Raw genomic sequence first — 26,189 nt, forward strand, 5'->3', positions numbered from 1 at the left:
TTTCTCTGTCATATATAAATCTTAGCAAAACTTAAAGAAGATATTTAAAAATTAAGTTCATACCTTGGCAATTATATTCATAGGCTGAGGAGAGCAAAGTTTTATAAATGGAAGACTTTTAAATAAATTATAATTAATTAACTATGCAAATATATCAAATAAATTTGGATACATAGTTAGATGACTAATTACAGTTCAGAAAGGTTAGAAATTTTAATACTATTTTTTAGCTTAGTTAATATAATATTATAATTGAGGTTGCTTTGATCATTGGGAATGTCAGAGACAATAATTTTTCAAGCTTGGCTGATTTTGAAATCATACAGTTATGAGTATTAACAGCTTAATATAAAATGTGGTGCTGTCCTCAAAGTTAAAAGAAATTATTTTTGCCATAATAAGCTATATTAATTTAATTAGTTATGTATAGGGTTATATTTTTCATTTGAAAATGAATACAGAGTGGTAGCTGTTAGATCTGGCTCTTGAAAGAGAAAAATAAGTCTTTGAAATTTCAAATAGTTTCATGAGAAGGACACTTGCTCACGTGATTTGTATTATCTCATCTTATACTTTGTTACATGTCTCGTAATTTATATTTTCATTAGGTAAGCATCCGCATGGCTCAGCAATAAATTAGAGACTGCCACTCTTGAAGTTAACTTTTATAGATTCTTTCCTGGTCCATTATGATGATTTTCTAATAGATAGGTATAGATGTAGATGTAGATGTAGATGTAGATGTAGATGTAGATGTAGATGTAGATGTAGATGTAGATGTAGATGTAGATGTAGATGTAGATGTAGATGTTGATGTAGATATAGATGATATAGATATATAAGAGTAAAAATAAAATTAAGTTTTAAATTACCTATCAGGAAGAAGGCATCTCTTCTGGTCATTTGTCCTACAAAATCTTATTCCTCCCTTGGGAAAATTCATATTTTAGATAGAACTTTTCAAAATTTGACATCAGGCTTACATTCTCTCTGAAGAGCTGTGCTGCCAGAGAAGGAGAGCAGAGGAGCCAATGACTGACTGGCCCTGTCTTTCCAGGGCACTGAAACAGCTTAATAGCCTTGTCATTCCGAATACATTTTTCTTGATTGGCTTAAGTTAATCAGCTAGGCCATCATAAAAATCTCATCATGCCAATCAAATCAGGAGGTAAGGGAGGTGCCATCTGGTAGTTGTCATGAGACTCCTTCACGTCTGTCTTTAAAACAGCACAGCCAGGCAGGACATCAGGGACAAGGGTTTGAGGACAAGGGCACAAAACTCAACTATGGCCTATTCTCATTATTACAGATCTGAAATAATCGGCGCCTAAGAGACCTTCCAAAGTATCTCTCTCCAGGACTTTAAAGACTCATAGCATTCCTATGAATGCCTCTCAGCCTTCATCACCAGGACCAGGACTGTGCTCTTTGTCCATTGTATTATCCATGTACACTCTAGATGGCAAAGATTTGAAAACAGGTGTTGGGGAATAACACAGTGGAAAAACACAGAGGATGGAATGCAGATCAGGCGCTAGTCCATGTCTTCTGGAATCAGCAAGACAATCTTACTAGGCTACCTTGACTTCCCTGCCCCTACACAAGCCCTAAGGCTTCCCTCCATTCTTCCAAATCCCAGTTCTAAGCAATTTTCTTTCAAACTGTGAGCTCTGTACATCATCCCTAAAAAAAAAAAAAAAAAAAAAAAAAAAAAAAAAAAAAAAAAAAAAGTTAATGTATATTTTTCTGTAGGCATGTCCTTTGTCAAAGGGAAGACAACTTTAATGATAGTTGTATGCTTTTTCATTTTTTAAAAAATATTTTATTACTTTTATTCAGCCTTCTAATGGTCTTTATCACCAAAATGGACCCTTTAAATTTTAATAATACAAATACGGAGTCAGGTAGAATGATAACAAATTGTGTGTGTGGTGACAACAGAGAAAGGAACACATTCATCTTGGAAGACAGGTCCTAGCCAACCCGGTGAGTGACAACGCTGGCCCACAGTACAGACGCACATTGCTTTCTCCAGCTCATATTTTCATACTTGACTTTTAAAAAAAAATAACCTTTATTTGAATTCCCCATTGTCTTCTAAACCCTGATCAAACAGCCTCACAGTTTGGCAAACTCACTTATAAAGCGGTTGGATTAAAAGTAAACTTTCCAGCTTGTCTAAATGGATGGTGAAAACAGCATATTTCAATAGATGTTCATTTGCTTTCTTATTTGCTACCAGAAAATTCATGGCTGCTATAATAAATACATATCTGTCTCTCTGTCTCTCTGTCTCTCTGTCTCTCTGTCTCTGTCTCTGTCTCTCTCTCTCTCTCTCTCTCTCTCTCTCGTGTGTGTGTGTGTGTGTGTGTGTGTGTGTGTGTGTGTGTGTGTGTGTTGGGGAATGGGGTGGGTGACCTCCTTTCTCCCTCTCTATTAAATCAAAGGGATGTGATTCACTGTTGGAGCTGACAGAGCTTCCCTGGTGGCAGCACATTGTGGAGGGAGGTTGGGGGGTGAGTGAGCAAGCAGCATGAAGAAGCAGCAGGACTGGATAGTTGGAAATGCTCTCCTCATCACAAATATGTGTCTTCAATATTTAGTTGTTGTGGCAGGAAAACGCCAACAAATACATGAACTGTAAACCATCTGGCTTGAAATATGTTCAAATATGAATGTTCATCTTGAAAAATGAAATCTATGGAATTCTGGCATCCACTTTGACTTTTGAAAGAACAGCTTGGATGTGCAAAGGAAGGATTTCTAGACTAGCCTTCCTCAACTTTACATTTTTTTCTGAACTTGGAAGTCAAAGAATTCACTGCCTGGAAAGGCAGACTTCCCTTTCATTCTGAGCTTTAATGAAAGGCACTGGCTGCCAGAAACTTCCTGTCACCGTGTCTGTGTGGGGATCTGTACAGAACTGTCTCATGTGCTAAGAAGCAGAGAAACAAATGAGGTTCTGTATTTATTATTTAGCATTAAGAGGCTGAGATGTGTGCTATACCCGGTAAGATTAAAGATGTGAGTCCTGTCCTTAACCACATTTCTAAGCCAAGCAGTTCAAACAGGGCCACTTAGTTTAGAGCAAGAAATGATGAATTAGTCACTCTGTAGTTTTGTGCTGGGAATTTCAGGAAACCTAACATCATGGCTCTCCCAACAACTTTAAGAATAGCTTTAGAGGCATGACTAATGGACAGAAGAAGCTGGTTGCAAATGTAGAAAGAAGAGAAAGAGGCACACCAGTGAAGTTGAGATGTTCTGGGCCCAACAGAGCACACAGAGAGTCCGGATGTCTGTCCCAAGTGGAATCTTCAGGTTTTGCACCAACACACCTGCCATCTCCTCTCCTACATCTCAAGAAAGCCAGACCACACACCCACACCATACAAATATGGAATGATCTCAACACAACTTCCATCCGGGATTGTGACCACAGGATTAAGGGCAGAATCATGACACAGATGAAAGAAGGAACCTTGGACTTACAGTTCTGAACTAAACTGCTGATACAAGTCACTTCAAAATTACAGGAAGAAAATTTCATGTTTCCTGAGATAAACATATAACATATGCAGTTCAGCAAAAGTTGGAATATTGTGATGGACAATTACCTTTTATTTTAAAATCAGTTATATGTTGATATATATATTCTTTTAATTTTTTCTATTCCACTTACCCTTTAAAAGTAGGATTTATGCAATACATGAGTTATGCAATGTAATTACATAATTGCCACCATAAATGATCTTTAAATAATTGTGTAAGAAACTGGGGACAGGATGTGTTTACCTTTGTTTGTTTGTTTGTTTGTTTGTTTAGTTTTCCATCCCTTTCACCTGAATATTTAGATGCTGATGTGTGCATTCAGAAAAAAGGCTAGGAGATGTTTATCTCTTAGAAGATAACCTGGCAAGCCTGCCCTTGAGGATCAAAGAGGATTTTTGTTGGGTTAAGTAACCAGCTAAACAACTGAGCTAAAATACAATAGATGAAGCTAGTCCTAGGAGAGTAACATGGTTAATATAGAGTTTTTATTCAGATATAAAAGCAATATTAATCCACATTTCTTGTTCTTTTTCCTGTTTTTTTTCTCTCTTTTTTCATTTTAGAAGAATTGTTAGGGCTGGAGATACAGCTCAGTTGACAGAACATTCACCTAGCATACGAAAGGCCCTAGGTTCAAACCATAGTACTACATAGACTGTGCGTAATGGCTGTCATCTCAGCACATGGGAGTTGAAGGCAACATGATCAGGAGTTCGAAGCCAGCTTGTGTAACGTGACATCCTGTCTCAAAAGCCGCCCATACATATCAAGGATGAGCTTGTTACTGAAGAACAGTATGCCAACAATACTTTATGTCCTCTATTGTGGTGGGCTAGAGAGGCCAGTGGAGTGAACACTTCATTAGAAAGACGATAGAACTACCTCACTCTTGTTAGAAGATAGAAGGTAGATCAGATTCTACCTTCCTCTGTTTTGAGACGCTTCTGAGAAACAATGTGGCACTCACTGCTAACAATGGAAACAGTTTGGTTTAAGTAGATCCAATTCTAAACATATATACCCTGTCTCTAGATTCTGTGCAAGCTTATGTCCTGTTAACTTTGTCCCCAGTTCTTTGAAAATGATTCAAAGTCTTGATTTAAACTGTGACCTGTGCAAATGACTTCTCTGAAGGATAATCCAAGGCCTATTTGGGGCATGTATGTGTGTCCTCACACTCTCAGCAGGTTATTTAGGAAACCGTGTCTACCCCATGCTTCATTCATAAGTGTTTCTATGGAAGTCCTCACAGGTTGAGGTTGCACCAACTTGGACTTTTACATATGCTATAAGACATAATGTCTGATGTTGTCTAGGGTTTGATTCTAATTCAGTGGCGTAATTGGCTTACTCCTCAACATGAGAATTTTGAAACTGTATTTCCATCAATTGCACAAAATTGTTGAGTTCTGAATGACTTTGAATATAATTTAGAATTAAATGTAATTTAGAATATAATTCAGTCTTTGATATAAGGGAACTAAAATCATCTCAAGCTCTATGAAAGTAAAAGGATTATGAAGATAATCCTTAAGTTAAACCATGAGTTAAGGCCTTCATAATATGACTACTAACCATTTTTGTCTACCATAAGGAATAATAACTATATTTTAACACACTGTCTATTACATATAAGCATCTATTTGTCTGGATCATAGTTTCAGATGATGCAGTCTGTGCCATTTGGCATTGTGTCTCAGACCTGAGCTGAGGTAGCTGATCATGGTGGGAGCACAGGAGAGAAGTGGTCGGTTCCCCTCATAGCAGCCATTAGGCAAAGAAGAGGCCAGGGTCTCCATATCTACTTCAAGGGATATTTCCAGTGACCGTACTTCTAAGAGCCATGTCCTGAAGATTGTCTCACCCTCTGGTAGTGCCACAGGCAGCCAAGCCTTTCATTTGTGGCTTTTAGGGAGCATTAGAGATCTAAAACCACATATGACAAGCAATTTATGTCCCTTGAAAGGCAGCTGTGTCCCTCCATCAGTGCTGTCCTGGGTCTTAATTGTAACATCATATAAAGAGCTCAGAAGACTAGAAGACTCTAGCTGTTGTTATCACTGAATCTGAACTGAGGATAATATAAAATCTGTGGGTACTCCTTCTGAATTAACATTCATAGTCTAACTGAATAAGGTTTCTAAAATATGTAAATCCTAGACATTTCAGAAATAACAAATCATTTAATCATGGAAAATTATTGACTTAAAATGAATATGAAGATTTTATAGGATTTTAAGTTTAAAAAGTAATGTGTGTGTGTGTGTGTGTGTGTGTGTGTGTGTGTGTGTGAAAGGGGGGGGCGGGGGGAGGGGGCTTGTGCAGTGTCCATGCAGGAACTCATTAACACCTAATGATATTTCAGATCCCTTGAAACTGAACTTCATGTTGTTGTGAGTCTTCCTGTGGGTGCTGGGGAAAGAACCTGAGTTCTTTATAAGTGCAGCAAGATGGAGTTAGCTACTGAGCCATCTCTCCAGCCCCAAGATGCAACATCTAAATACTGCTCATTTTTGAATAAGCAATTCAATATGCTAATTTACATGCTATGCTTCTATATATCTCTACGCAGAACTATTCTTTTAAATTTGTGTCTTTTTCGAAGAAGAGGTAAATTTGAGAATTGTGTTTACTACCACATCCAAGACTTCCCCCAAAGTACCACCTTGCTCATGTTTGTGTGGTGACTGGAAGTGAGGCAGAAGCAGTGTTGATTCCACAAGGTGGAGCTGTTTCAGTCCTCTTTAATGAACACAGAAACTGAGGTATACTAGAGGTAACAACTGCATATAGGTCGGGCTCCGTGGTAAGCTGAAAGTTCTTCCAGCATTCAGTGGATGAACAAAGTCTTGAATGTTTAAACATAGACGTTTTTAAAGCCTGGGACTTGTTTGAATCAGATGTGCTAAGGTGGCAGAGAGGCACTGACCTTGAATTAAGAGCGTTTTATTTATAATACCCAAATACTCCGGGCCACGTGGGGAGCAGGTGGCAAGATGGGGAGCAGGTGGCAAGAACATGCTCAAAAGACAAATGGAGCAGAGGAGAAAACATAGACAAGGGCCTTCACTGTAGATTTCACACAGGGAAAGGCCCTATGAGCAGCTAAGCTGGCCTAAGACCTGATGGCTTGAAGTTTCACCAGACCCTGTGCCATGGATGCTCCTGGCTGGATACCAGGTCCTGGGCTGATTTAGTACAGAGAAGTTATGTGAGAGGGTGAGGGCAGGGTGGCTGTGTTTATGAATCGTGGGCTGGTTGGTTTGCATCAAGAAATGCAAATGGGTAAGCTGTGAATGATCACTATGAAGTTGCTAGCCCTATTAGGAATGAGTCAACTATTCTAACACAAGCAGGCCTCCCTGATGCCTGCTCACTACAACCCTGTGAGACCAAACACCCATTCCTATGTTTATGCTGCAGACATGTATTTCCTGACCATGTTAGAAGCCAGGAAGTCTAAGATCAAGGCACCAGCATCTGGAGAGGGGCTTCTTGCCTCAGCAGCCCGCAGTAGGAAGGCAGAGAGACAGAGAGAGAGAGAGAGAGAGAGAGAGAGAGAGAGAGAGAACATGAAATGAGGCCAAATTTGTCCTTTTAGGAATATGACACTAGCCTATAGCATTTATTCAGTCATTGATCATTGACCTTTGTGCAGGCCCTGCCTCTCAACCCAAGTCACCAAAAACCAAACTCTTATAGAGTACAGAGAGCCCATTAAAACCATAGTGAGCCTCAATATCCCAAAACATCCCAAAATTCATAAAATAAAGAATAGTGACTAACACAGTAGGAATATTTATTTATGACGTTTTTAATTATTGAAAAACAGTACTCTAGATCACATAGAACAGTTTAATTACTTGTAACTGATACTCTAAAATAAACCAGTTCCTATAACTTAAATATGTCCAGTTGGTAGGAATGCCATTTGTATCCCTATAGGAGTGTTTTGATTGATACACAAATCATGTATTAATATTTTATATGGTGATGACTGAAAATATAAACGCTAAGCTCAGAACCAGCATCAAGTCTCCATCATTCCTTTACCACCTACTTCATTCAACTTTCTCCCCACAGCTGCGTGCAATGCTTATGGCATCTGTGTCTTAGAGTCAATGTGCGAGTTAATTGGACAATAAATATTCAAAAGTTCTTAACTGCATGCCTTGGTAAATGCAAGTCAACAGAAGTTCCCAGTCATTACACTTATTAGGCTTTTAATTTTTAAAAATTCTTTCATCATGACTAAACAAACAAGCCCTACAAATACACAAGTGCCATGGACAATTCTCCAAATAATTCAAAGCTCTTACTTTTGGTTATCTAAAAATCTTTTACCTTAATTTATGTGTATGGATTTGTGCCTGCATGTATGCCTATGTGCTATCCATGTGTCTGGTGCCCTCAGAAGCCAGAAAAGGGTGTCTGATGCCCTGGAAATGGACTGCTGTGACCCACCACATGGATGCTGGGAATTGGATCTGGGTCCCCTGGAAGAACAGCCAGTGTTCTTAACTTCTGAGCCACCTCTTTAGTTCCCTGTGAAATTTTTAATGAAAATATTTGCAAATATTTTCAAATTTTGAAAATATTTGAAGCAAAAAGTTGCTTCAGTTGAGAATGCTTTGTCTTAGAATCACAGTCACTATATTTAATAACCATAAAAATCAGAGAATGACAACCTTACTAGGACCACCAAAATATGTGTGTTCTAGGTGGGGGCAGGATCTTCATATCAGTGGTCCTACACACACACACACACACACACACACACACACACACACACATGCATAATACACATACTCATATGCACGCATATGTGCTCATACATACATACATGTACATACGTATATTTGTGTGCACACATGCATACATATATACACATGTACACACACACACATACACACACACACACACACACACCAAAGTACACTTTATACTTTCATCATCATTTTTTGAGCTTCAATAGTTTTCCTGTCTGGGAATTTTAGAATCTTCTCCACAACATTCTGAAAAATGGTTCTGTCCATATGTACTTAGCTCTCAATCTCAGTCTCTTGGGAAAGTTTTTTGTTTTATTTTGTTTTGATTTGTTTGTTTGCTTTTCCTTTTCTTTTTCTTTTCTTTTATTTTCTTTTTTTCTTTTTTTTTTTGAGTGGAAAAAGGAGGAAAGACTTAAAATAAATACTGTTGGGAAAATTAGGTAGAAATTCTTTGCTATACCCAGGATCCTTCAGAAATTAGGTTATTTCTCAAATTTGCACACAGATTCGTTATTGTTCTGACCGAAATTATGTAGAAGGGGAGTGGGCATGGGCATGGGCATGAAGACAATTTAATGAAATGAGTCTCTTTTCTTTTGCATTCTTTGAAGAAGGGAATCATTAGACAGAGACTCATATTTACCTAGGCCATGAAGCATGTCAGCTTGGTGATATGCTCTTGGCACTAAGTCCTTGATTAGAAATTCCTTAAGAGCTGCTCCCAACAGGTGCTCCAAGACAAAGTGATGTAGAAGGGAACCCTTTCCTAAGCACGCAACACACAGGCTCAAATGAACGAAAAGGAATAACGTGTTGGTAGTAAGAGAAGTGTCATGCCGGTGTGCTGGATTTTGAACGAGAGTGGGTCCTTCGTGGTTGCTGTGAGTATCACTCTTCTTACTTGGCTCTAAGAGTCCTCCATTCTTAGAATGATATTTCTAAAATGGCTTAAGTTTGGAAATATTACTTTAGATATGAGACTAAAAACTTGTCAGCAAACACTTATTGAATGTATTTAACTTACCCTTATAGAATCGTGCGAAGTTGTTTTCCAAGTCCATTAATTTTTGAGCATTTTTAAAGTCAAGTAGTTTGTTTTGCATGGCACGTGTCTATCAAATGAAGTCTGTGAATCAGCCTGTGAAACTAGTATTTTTTTTCCTAGAGTGCTTTAAAGATGCCCTGACTCTTCACACCATGGTCAATTCCTGTTGACTAAGAAGATTCTGTGCTTGTCAGTAAATACTTTGAAGTTGACAGCCCTTATTTAAAATAACGTATTTGTAATCCCTACTGAAATCTAATCTGTAAGAAATAAATGTAAGGAGTGATTCTGAGGAATACTGACAACCTCTGCATTTCATCTGAAAAGAAGTTGAGTGTCGAATGATCTTGAGTAGGCGAGGGGTGGCCCATAGCAGTGATCTCATCTCTTTTTTCCCTACCCTAGCTCTCATGGCTGGCAGTAAACGCCTATCTGTTTATTGACACATTCTTCTGGTATACTGAAGAGGAGGCTTTCTTTTATACACGAGTTATTCTGGGTGTAAGTAGATTTAATGACAATCTGTTATTGTTTCAAAAAAGAAAATGCATTCTACTTTCTCAAGCTTCGATGTTTTCATCATCCTCCCTTTTTCTATTTCTAACTTACGGATAGTCCACATTGGCATGGGCCCGGGCATCTGCCGTGTGCCTGAATTTTAACTGCATGCTAATTCTGTTACCTGTCAGTCGGAACTTCATTTCACTGGTGAGAGGAACAAGTGTGGTAAGTACTAAAAAAATTTAAGCAAGCTCAGTTGTTGTCAGCCTGCAACTAGAGACTGGAAAGATGGCTTAGCAGGTAGGTGCTCGCCAGCAAGCCTTGGGAACCTGAGTTCAAATTGCCAGAATCCATGTAAAAAAAAAAAAAAAAGCAGTGTGTACCTGTGTGTATGTGACACCAGCAAGGTTGAGGGTCAGAGGCAGGAGGATAATCAGGGACTAGCTGGCCACCAACCTAACTCCAAGTTCAATAAGGCCCTGATCTCAAGGGAAAAACAAAAGCAGAGAGTGATGAAACAGGTAACCTTGTTGGTGTTCTCTGGCCTTGGAGTATGTGCATGAGTATACATATGCACATGCACTCAATATGCATACCCCATGCCTACACACACACACACACACACACACACACACACATGCACTTTTTACAGGTATGATCGAAACATGTATTTTCCTATGAAGCTCCCAGCAACTGTGCTTACACTACTTAAAGCTAAAGATCAGGACATTCCACTTGACATTGGGTTCTCTTTTGCCATTGGCTTTCCAAACAACACTGGACTCAACTTTTTCCCACATGGAGATGCAGGGGTTATGACTGTTTGAACCACAATCATTTCTGATTGAATAAAGATAAATAAATCATTGAGATGAGAGCCACTCAGGAAACACCCCAATTCCTTCCATAATCAAAACCACAAGGCCCAGATTGAACCTGGTGATTTTAACACCGATCCATGGTAACACCCCTCCTAATCATATTTATTTCAATATGCTTAATTACCACTTCCTCTGTTACTGAAAACAGCATGCAGAAAAATAAGATTGTCAGTAACCTTTATCAGAAGAAATAACTTATTGTGGAATCATCACAATAGTAAATACTAGTTATAGATGCAAAACATCTTTCTTTGTGTAATAAGGAACAGTGAACAAGTCATTCAAAATACATGACTGGAAGTGGTAATTACTACTTCTTTATTCTATATCAATAAGCTGACTAAGGCATGACCATAAGGTTTACTTAAGCACTGTGAGTTACAGCCAGAGACCTAAGAATTCCCACTTTTAGATTGAGTTGCTATTCCAGCAAAATAGCTAAAGAAAAATCCTTTGCCTTGCTGTGATCAAATGCCACTAGTTTTTAAGTCCTGTGTCCCCACTTGAAGCAACACAGAGATCAGTTGAGCCTGAGTCATATCCTCTTAGATGTGGCATTGTTAGCTCTGTGTCCATTTTCCTAATTCATTTATTCATTTATTTTGATACTTTAGTGCTGTAGAGGACCATGGAGAAGACAACTAGACAAAAACCTCAACTTCCACAAACTCGTTGCCTACGGGATAGCTGTCAATTCAGGTGAGTGTTTACCAATTGTCTTTAGCACTGGCTAATATCTAACTTCATAGTTTTTTGTTTAACTCCTCCCAATCATGCCTTTAGATAATAGAAGCTTTCACCCTTCATCTGAACATATGAAACCTTGCATTTACATTTTTTCAATTCCTAATCTATACTTAAATGAGTTTTTCCATAATAATCTCTCAAAGATCAAAAGAAAGTTGGTCAGATTTCCCTTTGTGAATAAGTAGCTTCTTTGTAATGCAGTGATAAATACCTATTTAAATGAAAACTTTGCTATTCGTATCATTCAGAACTAAAATTGACTTATAGCAAAAACCTCACTCATATAATAGGAAAATTGAATTGTCATTCAATGACTGTCAATATAGATGGGATAGTGTTCTTCTTTGTGTGGTAAGGATGCCTTAATCTTTGCCCTGACATTAGAGTCTAAAAAAGGAGGAAAAAAAAAAAAAAGAAAAAGAAGAAGAAAAGATTGGTCATGTGACCTGGGTTCAGAATAGTGTTGAGTTAGTGGACATAGAAGAGCCTTTAAAGGTAGAGATTGTAGGTTGTATAGGAGCTGCTACTGTTACGATTACACTTGTCATTTAAGGAGAAATTAGTATCTCTGAGCAAGTTTAGACACCCACAAAGAAGGAAAGAATGAAAGGGGAGGTAGCAATCAACTGGCTTGTGGTTTTGCCAGGCAACAAAGTCATTGAAATAAAAGACCATTGGAATGATAAAGAGTTATGATTCGGTACTCTTTCTCTCAAACTAATTTCACTATAAAATGTTTTCCTCATTTGTTTTTCATCCTCTCATGCATTAAAAAATGCAGAGTAAAAGGAACACTCGAACCAAATGGGAATTTAATTAAGCAACAAGACATGACAGACGGTGCCCGAGTGCCAATTAACACAACTCTGGGTGTGTAGTGAGACATGTGGGGAAGACTCTCCCCATTGATTGTCTTAAACACCGGAGCAAATTAACCCGAGATAAGCATTGCAGAGGGTCTTTGTGGTTTGTCAAAAAAAAAAAAGTGTTAAAAGAAAAATCAAGTCCTAGCTGAAACAGCTAGTAAATGGAGGGTTAGGGACAAGGTTGGTCTAGCTGTATGTCTCAGGACCTGAAGTGGTGCAGAATACACCTGTGTATGTAGAGCCTTTGAAAACAAGTGGCATTACCAGGAAGTAGACTTTGGCTTGCAAATGGAAGCCATTTCCACACTTTGAAAAGATCCAAAAGCAGAGTTACAGTGCTCACAGAGCTCTGAGCTCCCTGTGGTGGGTGGCGTCGGGCACAACCGCAGAGCTCCTTGGTAAACTTGTCAGAGAAGGAATTCTAGGACATTTCTGGGCTTCCTTTAAACTCTTCAAAAATCCTTATTTTCTCGTTAAGAATAGAGATTAAACACTGTAAAGAGGCAAGAAGAATCTTATTACCATGCATAGCTTAAAGGCAGAGTCAGACTTTAAAAGAGAGTTGTAAAGATATAAAGAAAAAGGGGGTCATCAAAATTCATCAGAAAGGAGCACAGAGCATACACGAAAACATGAGTTGTGAAAGGCTTTCTTCTTAAATCTCTGGGTACATATCCTTTCTATGTCCTCATACATCCGTAGTATAAATGGATAGATAATATACATTGAATGTTTCCCATGAGCAGGGCACCCTGTAGGTAAGACCTGTTGAACCCCCTGTGGCCCGTGCTGTTTCAGGGCACTGTGAAATTGAGAGTGAGCAGGATGTGACTAGGGTCATATGACCAGCTTCTTTTATAGCCCTGCTATTGCTGGGTGTGTGAGCTCAGAGCAGGTCTCTTCAGCTGGCTGTGGAATCTTCAAAGCATCAATAGCCGTTGGATCTCTCTATCTTGGTGAGATACTGTGGATTACCTTCAGGACTAAATCTGCTTAGCAATCTGAAAACTACAAGGCCATTCATTCACTTGCTGTTATTGCCAGTGAGGTCAAGTCCACTCCCCCAAAGCATGGTGGATGGACTCACCACTCTAACCAAGTTTTTGGTTCTCCACATCCTCATGGCCTTTCCCCTTGGGTACTCTTCAGAGCAAGTGTTCTCAACCTGTGGGCTATGACCCCTTTGTAGGTCACATATCAGACATCTTGAATATCAGATATCACTATTACAATTCACAACAATAGGAAAATTACACTTTTGTAGTAGCAATAGAAATCATTTTATGACTATGAGTCACCACAATATTACGAACTGTATTAAAGGGTTGCACATTAGGAAGATTGAGAACCACTACTCCAAAGTCTTCTCTTTCCTTGCTCAGATGACCCTTCTGCTGAAATTCCTCCCCTTCATAGTGCTTCCTGGGAGGTTAAGACTCTTCTATATCAGAAACCCACTGTCTGTCCTAAATGCCATCACCTACAAGGCTCATGCCTTACTCCATAGCTCAAGAGTGGCAATCCTCAGTTTCTGAGAGGCTCAGAGGCAGGGAGCATCTCTTGCATTTTAGTAACCTGTGTCTCTAACACAAGAAGACTATGACAGACCAAACCAGGGCAAGTGGCATGCAGCCACGTGTGTGAGGCTAAAAGAATTGATAGGAAAGGAACATGACACAAATTCTGGGCATGGTGTGGATGAAACAGCGTTTGGGAAATGAATGGATTTGGAACAATACTAATCATTCAAGATTATAAATTCACATTCTGCTGCAAGGAGAAGAAACAGGATGTTCTTTCTCCATCTTCCCCTCCCAAGTCTGCAAAGGGCATCCGTTTTCTTTCCAACCCACGTCTCTTGAATTGCTGCTACTCTGAGCTGCTCCTGAGCATCTACTGGGGCTCACCCCAGCAGGGTCAGAGCTGTATCTCCCAGCAAAGTAGCCTCATCCTGTCTTTCATGGAAACCAACCCCAGAGCTGTGGTTTCCAGCCCGACAAAGGCAGGAAGGTGGAAAGGAAACTCTTTACCTTGTCCAATCCTTGACAAAGCAATTACTGCATTTCACATTAACTAAGAAATGTGGCTGGCAACTGTGCTTTTAGAGAGAGGAGGAAAAAATGCTAAGCCTGGGTTTCATTGCTACACCTCGCTTTTCTCATTTGTCCTTCTGCTGTATTCACGGGGGAGCAGCTGCAATGTCCCTGGGCTTATTTTATTAGCCTCGCCCATTATGCTGCTTTTTGAAATAGCCAACTGGCTTAATAGGGGTGTGTAACCTTGGAAGAAATGCATGCACAGAGAAGTTTGCATGCCAGCCTCTAATTTCTTATCCGTTTCCCTAGATGTTGAACTGCAGGCTCTAATTGGTCGGATAATTAAAGGATGTAATTAGAGACTGGTGGATGTAGGCTAGGGAATGGGGTTGGGGAGGCAAAACAGTGGTATCTCTAATCAAGGGCATCACCGAAAATTCAGTGCCAGGAGCCCTTCTTCTTGCCTTCCTGCTTGCCTGCCTGTGATAAGCAGGAGCTCCCTCCAATCACTAAATAAATTGTGTTCAGGGACCTGTAACTCCACTGGTATAAAAATCGTTGTCTCACAGCCTTTACATTCGTATTAATGTGGATCTTTCTGGGTTCCCTGGTCCATGGCAGACCTTGAAGACCCCAGCAATTGAAAAGCAGTATGTGGAGCCTGGGCTTCCATCAACGGAGGTTGTAAATTGTGACCTATGCAGCTCTTTCCGCAAATTCTGCAACTTGTGTCTGCCAGATTTCAGAGGTGTAAGATCACCCTGAGTGCAACTCCTGATGAGTTGCTAAAATTAGTTCACAAACATCGATAAACAGAAGAGGGGCAGGCTGAGAAGAGAGGGTACAGCATAAAGGTCCTGAGAAAATAATGATTCGGAGTTCCCAAGGTAGAGATGGTGTCAAAGGCAACAATTCCTTGGGATCTGACACCTAATAAGGTGCTACCAACCAGTTCCTCAGTTCCACTGAAAGTGCTCAAAGCTCCAACAGGGCTCCTTTATGATTTTTTTGTCTGCTTCTCAATAAAAGTTTCTTATTTGAACTCAGAAGTCCACAGACCACTTAAAAGTGTGTGTGCAGCATTGCCAACATAACTGGTCTCTGAAAAGTACTTGGGTGAGAAAATAGAATTACAGGAAGAGCCACCCTCTTACAGCTTGGATCATTTGGGTGAGTGATGGAGAGAGGTAGCTTGAGCTTTTACCAATATACAGCACTGTATAACATGGGAAGTCCACAGGGGCACACAAAGAGCTTGTTTTCAGTTAGTAACCCAGTTGTCACAAAGCTGCCATGTATGGTTATGGGTATTTTTTCCCAAATCTACCCATTTTACGGATGAGAAAATAGAGACAGGAAAAAAATTAGGTAATCGAGAAGCATCCACTTTGTTATTCTTCCTGCTAGACACCAACATCCAGTCTAACATCCTGAAAGTATCGCAGTGGCTGGGAAGGTGAGAATTCACCCACAGCAGCATCTTCAACCCATTTCAGAGATAGCTGTGGCCAAACCACAATAGTTTGTTTGCTCATACTAAAAAGGATAAGACATATATAAAAGAAAAAATACAATGTCTGTAAGGGACCAAAAGCAATACTTCTCCCGTTACTTATCCTGCCTGGGCAGTCCTAGGTTTAACAGCTTTTATATTTCTAGTTTTTAGCCAGGATCAAATCTAAGAGGAACATAGAGTGCTTACCCAACCAAAATGGCCTCAGGTGGTTTTTACTCTTAGGATCTGTCTTAGTCAGGGTTTCTATTCCTGCACAAACATCATGACCAAGAAGCAGTTGGGGAGGAAAGGGATTATTCAGCTTACACTTCCACGTTGCTGTTCATCACCAAAGGAAGTCAGGACTGGAACTCAAGCAGCTCAGGAAGCAGTAGCTGATGCAGAGGCCATGGCCATGGAGGGATGTTACTTACTGGCTTGCTTCCCCTGGCTTGCTCAGCCTGCTCTCTTATAGAACCCAAGACTACCAGCCCAGAGACGGTCCCACCTACAAGGGGCCTTTCCCCCTTGATCACTAATTGAGAAAATGCCTTAAAGCTGGATCTCATGGAGGCATTTCCCCAACTGCAGCTCCTTTCTCTGTGATAACTCCAGCTGTGTCAAGTTGACACAAAACTAACCAGTACAGGATCCCTGGGATAACTAGGATAACTACACTTTTAATCTACTTTGTGAAGCAAAAACAACATGGAAAGTACTGAAGGAAAGGAACATGTATTATATAAACCTTAAAGCACATAAAAGCTACAGGTAACAGAGATCTAGCTTAGTCCCTTGGAGATGAGCCCTTGAGAGGCTGCTTGGGCTTCCCTCCTCCAGTGTTGTCTTCCGAGCTAAAGGAAGGGAGGAGGCAGTAAACATGAATGAGCAGCTCCGGGTCCTAAGTCATCTATTCCACACACGCCAATCTAGGTTAGCTCTGTCAGATTCTTGTGTGGAAGCTAACCTAAGAGGAAACAGACTGAGATCAGCAGCTCATTACAAGGAAGAGGAGTGTCATAAAAACAGGCGAAGACAAAGAGAATTTGTTCATTGCTTTCTTCCTGACTGTTAGGTATAGATGACACATTGGGAAATCAGTCCTATAATAGAAAATGAAAATCAGTCTCTAATTCTGTGAAATGGAAATGCCCCAGTCTCCATCTCCATAGAAGAAGGTTTTTTTTTTTTTTTTTTTTTGTTAATCTTGTATTCAGCCACTGTGGTGAAAGTGTTTATCAGCTGTAGGAGCTCCCTGGTCGAATTTTGGAGGTTGCATGTGTATATTACCATATCGTCTGTGAATAGCAATACTTTGACTTCTTTCTCTCCAATTTGAATCACCTTTAGTTGTCTTACTGCTCTGGCTAGGACTTCAAGTGCTATATTGAATAGATGTAAAGAAGAGAGTAGACACCTTCATTAAGACATGTGTTTGGTTGAGGACCCTGGAAGGACTGTTCTTCTCTGAGGAGGGCTGAAGAAAGGGTAGATTGAGGAAAGGGGAGAAGAGGGAGAGACTGGGGGGAAGGGAAACTGAAGTCAGGATGTAAATATGACAGAATAAATAAAAAGGGAAAAAGGAAATAAAGAAAATGCTTCTAAATAATAGTTGACGTTGTGCAGCTATGACCACAGGCACAAAATTAGCTGCAATATTCTCAAAGGTTCTGTGTGTGTGCACACATACATGCACGAATGTGCATATGAAGGCCAGATGTTGGCATTGGTGGTGTCCTCAGTGGTTTTCTAACAGTCTCTCTCTCTCTCTCTCTCTCTCTCTCTCTCTCTCTCTCTCTCTCTCTCTCAGCCTGGACCTCACTGTATTTTTTGGATAGACTAACTGGCCAGCATCTCCAAGTATCTACCTCTTTCTTTACCACCTCTGCCTCAACCAGTACTGAGGTTATAAACCTGCATTACTGATTATGTACATGTTGCAGATAAAACTCAAGTCTCTGTGTTTACATGGCAAGCCCTTACCGACTTCTCTGTCTCCCCATCCCCAGTATTCTCAGCCTTACATCTTCCACACCTCTAATCATAAAGGACAACCATGGAGGATGCTGTAACACACCCACAATGTGTATAGCCATATACATGTTAGCCTATACACACGTACATATATACATATGTATATATACATAGTAGCCAGCACAGTTACTTCTTCCCATTGGAGATGCAGAAGAACGTATGGGAAATTAACTATATCCTGAGTAATGAGTCCTTTGTTCACACTTGAGTCTGATCCCAATGGTGTGTGTCGACTGGCAGCTCATCCAGGTCTCCATGGAGATGGCATGACTGCTGGGTTTCCAAGGGAGTTTCCAAGCTAGGAAAGAGCAGCACAGAGGCAGAATCTCCAGGCCAGATCACACAGTGTCCTTGAATTTGTCCTCTTTATCTAAAATTTAAATGTTCTAACTCTCAGAATCAGATAGCACACTTTCCTTAAGAGTATAGAAAGAATATGTTGGTTCCACAGATACTGTCTCATTTCAATGTGCCTGATGATTCTGTAAGAATTATCTATGCAAATGAGTGTGTAGTTGTATAAATGCACATCTATATGTGCCTAGACATACATCTACATACATACATACATACATACATACATACATACATACTACATACATACACACATATATGTATTAAAACATATGAAGAGAAGAACAGAAAATATTTCTGGAAAATGTGAAGAAAATATCCCTGACATTTTCCTGATATCAACCTGTGTGTCAAATAAACATATATTGCTGTGTATGATGCATGGTATTCTAAGATAATTCTTTCTGAATTCTTTAGGAAGCTTCATATTCTACACCCATCATATGCCATCTTTCTTTAAGAATTATATCTATATTGTAGTATCCTATATTATATTATGTTATGTTATATTATATTATATATTGTCTGTAATTACAATAATGCTATGATAAAATACTGTGACCAAAAATGCAAGTTAAAGAGGAAAAGATTTATTTGTCTCCATCATTGAAGGAAGTCAGGGCAGGAACCTAGAAGGAAGACCTGATGCAGAGGCCATAGAGGGGTACTGCTTACTGGCTTGTTCCTTGTAGCTTGCTCATTACAGAAACCAGGATCACCATCCTAGAAGTGGCTCCACCCCACAATGGGGCAAAACCTCTCACATCAATCACTAATGAAGAAAATACCCTACAGCCTGATCTGATGAAAGCATTTTCTCAGATGAGCCTTCCTCTTCTCTGATGACTCTTAGTTTGTGTCAAGTTGACATAAAACTAGCCAACACAACAACAATGTTCTGATATAATAACTTACATCACTTCCAAAATGAGTAGAAATTTAATATCAAATCATGAATTAAGATGACTTTATTTGTTAATTATAATAAGCCATACACTGTATGTTCTACTCTATCCAAGATAGTGGGAGAGATGCACAAATGAATCACGATTCCTTGTAGACTGCCAGAGCAGAGAAACTTAAGGTAGCAGCACAGTATTTTGAATAAAAGATATCTCTGACACAGCCTCTGTCCAATGTCTCCTCATCCCCAGTTATCCACATTGTGGCACACTTGTTCAACCTGGAGCGTTATCACCTGGGTCAGGCCAAGGATGCTGAAGGGCTGCTGGCTGCACTTTCCAAACTTGGTGATGCCCCAAATGAGAGCTACCTCAATCCAGTCCGCACCTTTTATATGGTGAGTTAGTCCTTGCACGTTAACCAGCCTCACTTCTGCGGAATCATTTCTCTTCCCATCCCTATATCAAGAGCAATAGATTTCAAACGCTTTACATAAAAGAGCTGGATAAAAGAGGATTCTGCCAAATGCTAATATCAATTTCACCTTTCTGTTTTAACAGCTAGTTTTTCCAACCATTAATATGGCTGGAAGGATATGAGCAAGAAGAAAAACATACTCTGCTTAATTAATTTATAGTGAATATATATCTGTGATATTTTAGGTATGCAAAAACCTGTTAAAGCCTTAATATTATGGATTTTAAAAGCAGCTCCTGATCAGATTTCCTTCACTTATGTGAGATTCATAAAGCAAGCACCACCCAAACCCAGAAATGATAGATTGAATGCTTCATTTTTAACCTGCAAATTGTTTTCTGGGTCTGTTCTCTGTGCCTCGTATCTTGGTACAAGTGTGAGCAGCTGGTTTGCCAAACCATACACTGACTGGTGGCCATTTCAGAAAGATAAGTATGTGACTCGTGACACCATCACTGCTAATGTCTAGGTGCACAGAACAGCAGTGTCTCTGGGAAGAAAAAATACAGTCACCCTCAGCATCCTATCCTTAGAGGTAAACACTTCCCTCAGCCTCAGCATCCTATCCTTAGAAGTAAACACTTCCCTCAGCCTCAGCATCCTATCCTTAGAGGTAAACACTTCCCTCAGCCTCAGCATCCTATCCTTAGAGGTAAACACTTCCCTCAGCCTCAGCATCCTATCCTTAGAGGTAAACACTTCCCTCAGCCTCAGCATCCTATCCTTAGAGGTAAACACTTCCCTTGAGCCACTCTTACATCTCTCATATTGGTTCATCTAAATATCTTCCATGGACTACCATATTGGAATCGAGACTATATATTTTTAATCTATTTTCTAAAAAAAGTCTCAAGGCCACACACCCCATCAATAGGAAACTCTCAGGCTGCTATTACCTAGGCCCTCTTTATAAGAGATAGTTTTGTTCACATGTTTATTTGAGAAGGAAAATTCAGATTCTAGTTATGAGGACATTCTTCCAAGTCAAAAATCTTGATTTCCTCAGGAAAGCTTACAATACAAGGCCATTAATAAACTGAATTCCCTTTTTCTTAACTGACACCAATTAGAAGCACATATTTCATAGCTACAAATCAAAACTGCAGATGCCCGAAGCATGCAGAGATGCGTTTAATACCATTTCCTTGAATCTCAGAATTTATCTGGCCACCTGTTTTGATCTACATTTCTCCCCCAATAAAGCTTTACAAAATGCACTGCTCACAAAAGACCCAAGAATAAATCTCAACATCTTGAATAAACTATGCAATAAATAGTATTTATTATAAATAACCTTTAAAGCAATTTAACAAGCTAATTAAGCTACTTCAAACACAGTTGTTTCAAAAATTTTAGAAGCAATATACTTTGTTAGTACTAATTAGGCTCAGAAGCCCCTCTAATTTGGGTATTTGGAGAGATGATTATCAATAACTTGAAGCATACATTAAAGCAATTCATAAGTAATGCAGTGGGGTTACATTAGACAACTGCAGGCAACTCAGACCAGTCTGTAAATACATTGCGGGGAAATGAGGAGAAATAGTCTTTAATAGTCAAAACAGAATGATTTGGAATTAACACACCATGTGCTGTTAATTGACTTCTAAAGTGCCTGAGTGTACTTACAAAACAAATATTTTAAATGTTCTACGTGTACCCTCTTTCAATTTTATTCTTCTCTTCTGTGAAGAGAAGAAAATAAACAATGGAGAAGTCCCTGTCCAAATTACTTCCAGATCTCATAGCAGTCTAAATTAATGAGGTTTTACTGACAAAAGATATAGTGTGAGTTTATTGAGCTGGTAGTTGGCTCAGAGATGGGAGCACGGGGTATGAATACTAATGACTAAGCAAGGAATCTGGGAACTCACAATAAAAAACAAAATGCTTTGCAATTAATATTCTCAAAGGCTATTTAACTGTCCCTTGCACTCATGAGTCAGAATCATGCTCGTTGGAGAGTACTGATCAGATACGAATAGCTGTGCCCTTATTGATCACAGAGGCTTTACCAAGCTTTATTCCAAAGACCCCTGAGGTTATGTGAAGGAGATGCAAGTCATGGTTCTTCCAATTAAAAAGCCAGAGCAAGGCATAGCCACCCAGGGAAGAGTGCATGCAACTGCTTTACTGGGAGTGCCCCTAAGGAAACTCTCCTTCACCCCCAAAAAGTGTTTAGTAATGTGAAGATGCAATTAAACATGGTGAGCCACAATTTTTAATCTTAAAAATTAAAAACCTCGAATTTGAGCTGATTCTGCCATGTTGTTGTTCTAATGCTCTCTGGTACTGATTCAAAATAGTAGCTTTGACAAGAAAACTACCTCATGCAAATGGAAAAGTTGTGCTTAATGGCACAGTATTTTATAAAATTTGAACAAAGTAAATATTCATGGTGACACAGGGGAGAAGGAAGAATTTCACACCTAGTTTCTTGAAGTGTGTATGGACTTTGGTGAGGTCCTGTGTGTTGGCACGAAACATCCTGAATTGTTCTTTGTTTGGATCCTCTAATACTGATCCTAAAAATGCAAAAATCCAAAATATGAATTTGGCGGTACTTTGTGATCTTCCAGGGCACAACTACTGAGCTATTGATGACAGTGTCAGGAATTACTGGCCTGGGTATCTCTCTGGCTCTGGTCTTCATCATGACCTCTTCAACTGAATTCATCAGAAGGTCCTCTTATGAGCTCTTCTGGTACACACACCATATCTTTGTCTTCTTCTTCATCAGTCTGGCCATCCACGGAGGAGGGTAAGCCCATTTTATAATGAGGTGTTCAGATGTATGTCTCTGTGTACACGTGCCCTGACTATTGTGAACAGAGCATCTGTGGACATTGTTGAACAAGCATTTGAGGAGTGGAATGTCAGGTTTGTTGAGCACATGCAAAGAGTGCTATAGCTGGGTAGTATGGCTTTCTCTGCTTTCACTTTTTAAAGGATTCTCCACACTTATCTCCATAATGGCTGTACCAGTTACAACCTCGCCAATGGTGAATGAAGGTTCCCTTCCCCCCACACTCCCATTCTCAGCAGTATTTCTTGCCAAATGTTTTAGCTATCTTGACAGGCATAAGGTGAAATCTCAGAGTGGTTTTTAATTTGCATTTCTCTAACTGTTAAGAATGTCAATGGCTTTGAGGTATTCCTTATCTGTTTTTATTTCTTCTTTTGAGATCTCTCTGTTCAGATACATAGCCCTTTTTTAAATTGGGTTGTTTGTTTTCTTGACTCTAGTTTTTGAAAACTTTGTATCGAATAGGTATTAATCACTTATCAAATGTACAGTTAGCAAACATTCTCTCCTACTCTGTAGATTTCCTCTTCTAGCTATTCTTTCCTTTCCTGGACAGAGCATCTTAGTTTTTGTTGTTGTTGTTGTTTGATTTTTTATTTTGTTTTGTTTTTTAGTCAAAATTGTCAATGGTTGGCCTTGCTTCTTTAGTAAAAGAAGCACTGTTCAGAAAGTCCTTTCCATTACATCTTGTAGGATTCTGCCTATGTTTTCAGTTTCACATTGAGATCTTTGACCCATTTGAAGTTGATATTCATACAGAGTAATACATACGCCATATGGGTCTAATTTTACCCTTCTACATGTAGGCTACCTCTTCTCCGAGCATCAGTTGTTGAAGATGCTATATGTTCTCCAGTGTGCATCTTGGCATCTGTCAGATGTGAGGTGGCTGTAATTATGTGCAGTTATGTCTGAGTCTTCTATGTCATTCCATTGGCCCACATGTCTGTTTTTATGTCAGTGCCATGCTGTTTTTATTACCATGTCTCTGTAACATAGCTTGAAATACGGTGTGGCAACCCCCTTACCCAGCATTGTTCTATTTGCTCAGCATTGCTTTGACTAACCAGAGTTTTTGTTGTTGTTGTTGCTGCTGCTGCTGCTGCTGCTGTTTCTGTTGTTCCATGTGAATTTTGGGATTTTTTCCTGTTTCTGTGAACAATGTCGTGAAAAGATTGATGAGGTTTGTGCTGAGCCTGTAAACTACGGCTACCATCTTCACAGCATTAATTCTACCCACCTGTGAACCCGAGAGGTGTTTGCATTTTCTAGAGACTTCTTCCGTGTCTTTCTTCAGAGACTTGAAATTCTCACTGTAGGTCTTTCATCTCCTTGGATGGGTTTATTCTTACACATCTTTGATACTATTGCTAACAGTGCTTTTATAACCTCTTTTTCAGCTTCTTTGCTTTCTTTTGCTGTATATAGGAAGGCTACTGATTTTTGTAAGCTGACTTTAGAAATCTTAGTGCAATCCTCTTTTAACATGGAAAGTATTCCTGTAATCCCCTAAATCCACATTTTCCGCACTCACACCCTGGGTATTGAACCACAAGTCCATCTCAATGGTCAGTAACTTGGCTGAAGTTAGGATTTTTATGCACAAATAATATTTCACAAGGAGAATTGTTGAGTTACTTCAACATTGCTGAAAGGCTTATTTATGGATAAAAACCTATTTAATCTTCTCAGCTTGACATATTCTACAACTACTATTTACATCAAAAGCGATTTGCAAATTCTATAAAAAAAAATGCCAAGTAGACATAAGATTGTTGGAAGGCATAAAGCTCACTAGTCTGCCTATTATCCCAATGGTATAAGTGAAAAAATTAAACTTTTTAATATTTTTAACAGCATACATATGGAAAGTTATCAAACATCTAAGGATATAGGTACTGAAATGTATGACATCCACAATCTGGCTCCCATTTACCACTCACCCACCCGGGCATCATTTGAGCCTGGAGGTCCACAGATTGTCCTGCTTACCTGATTCAAATGGATGTCATCAAGCTTGAATGGCTTGCATGAAACAGAGTCAGAGCCTAACATATCTTTTGTAGCTGACACCAGGCAGTTTCCAAGAGCATTGACCACTACTCCACAGACAAACACAGCATCTCTGTGATGCTGATGTGGCCCAGTCTATGAGAACCTAGTTTCTCAAAACAAACCAGCACATCTTATCCATAAGTACCTAGGAACTGAGCCGCTCCAGGGTTCTATTATCTAGGTGTATGGTTCTATGCCGTGAGAGTACAAGTCAGTAAAGTCATCCTGAGAGTTGATGCCTAAGCAATTTGCAAAGGTCAACAGACTCAAGCTAGTAAGATTACAGGACTCTTTATCTAGTGCTCCATCCATTCAGACTTCTCTTTCTACTTTTAAATTTATCAATACAGCCTCAAAGACACATTTCAAAGTGACCTGTTTTGACCTTGTCTAAGCCTGCTAGTAATCACTAAGCCTGCTAGTGATCACCAGGGGAAAAATACCATTATTCTGGGCGCTTCTTTTGACTTCTTCACTTGAAACTTCTAAGTGCTCAGAAACAAGCTAAGAAGGGTAGAAGTTAAATCAATCTGCAGAAGAAGCCAATCGTACAAAGTTGGCCAATTAGCCCAAATCAGCAATCAGAATGAGATGAAACCTAATTAAATTCAACAGTCTACAAAAGGATGTGTTCAAACAATTTCCTTCATTATGAATTCTCTAATATAGACACTTTCAATGTGACACAGGATACCACAGAGGGGCACTTCTTTTCTGGGATCTTCAAAGTTACCCAAAGCTTTCTAATGCCTATTTTTAAAGATGCTGGGGGAAGTGAGTGACAGCCCAAGTTTTAAGAGATGGGAGTGTTGTTTTGGAACCGACTACAGAGTATAAATCGTGTAAAGATATCGCACAAAATCAGCTTAACATTTTTATGCTTCCCCCCCCCTCTGTGTGTGTGTGTGTGTGTGTGTGTGTGTGTTTCTAAGTCGCATCGTTCGAGGCCAAACTCCAGAGAGTCTCCGGCTGCACAATGTCACGTTCTGCAGAGACCACTATGCTGAATGGCAGGCAGCTGCCTTATGCCCTGTACCTCAATTTTCTGGCAAGGAACCTTCGGTAAGAGTGAATCCAGGAGCTTTTTAAAAATAACTGTCCCCACAGTTAAAATAACTAGAGCTTTAATAGGCTTGAAAAAAATAACCGCCCATGTCACCACTTGATGAAGCCAACTCTTTATTAAGTGGACTAATGGAGAAAACGAGTTATGGATAATTTCAAAAGAGATTTACTGCCAAAAGCACTTTGTTCGGCTTTGAAATGTATTCTACTCAGGCTTAAATATGGATGTCTGATATTGCAAGGCTTCATAACAGCAGAGTAATGACTCTGAGGGCATTAGCCTCATGGTTCACCACCCGCTACACCCTTGCTATTCCTCAGTCTATCTCCCGGGTAACTGGGAGGACCCAGTCTTTTCCTAGGTTTACCATGTCTCTTTCTACAACTTTTGGTGATCAAAAGAATTAAGGGTGCCCAATTACTTTTGCTATAACTAATTTCACTTTTAGCCAAAAATAGATTTAACCAACTTAAGTACTAATTTAATGATAGTGTCCACAGATTTTGAAAGTAATGTTTTCTGTTTTCTGGGTATGCAGCAGTTGTTGACTTAGGTAAACAAAAATAATACTCCCATCTGGACTCTGATATATTAGGAAAGTG

The 26,189-nt window shown here is 39.5% G+C and overlaps 1 protein-coding gene across 1 annotated transcript in view; it reads left to right on the forward strand.

Moving 5' to 3' along the window:
• The first annotated feature begins 9,108 nt into the window (after positions 1-9,108).
• The window catches only part of Nox3 (NADPH oxidase 3), a 58,221-nt gene continuing 41,140 nt past the window's right edge, over positions 9,109-26,189 (forward strand). The window contains exons 1-7 of the mRNA XM_021149518.2: positions 9,109-9,202; positions 9,772-9,867; positions 9,982-10,092; positions 11,363-11,447; positions 19,435-19,580; positions 22,240-22,421; positions 25,454-25,583. Coding sequence (XP_021005177.1) covers positions 9,155-9,202; positions 9,772-9,867; positions 9,982-10,092; positions 11,363-11,447; positions 19,435-19,580; positions 22,240-22,421; positions 25,454-25,583 — 798 coding nt within the window. The 5' untranslated portion in view covers positions 9,109-9,154. The remainder of the gene's footprint in view (positions 9,203-9,771; positions 9,868-9,981; positions 10,093-11,362; positions 11,448-19,434; positions 19,581-22,239; positions 22,422-25,453; positions 25,584-26,189) is intronic.

This window comes from Mus caroli, unplaced genomic scaffold (assembly GCF_978045245.1).
Source record: "Mus caroli unplaced genomic scaffold, Mus_caroli_1 scaffold_18, whole genome shotgun sequence".
NCBI lineage: Eukaryota > Metazoa > Chordata > Mammalia > Rodentia > Muridae > Mus > Mus caroli.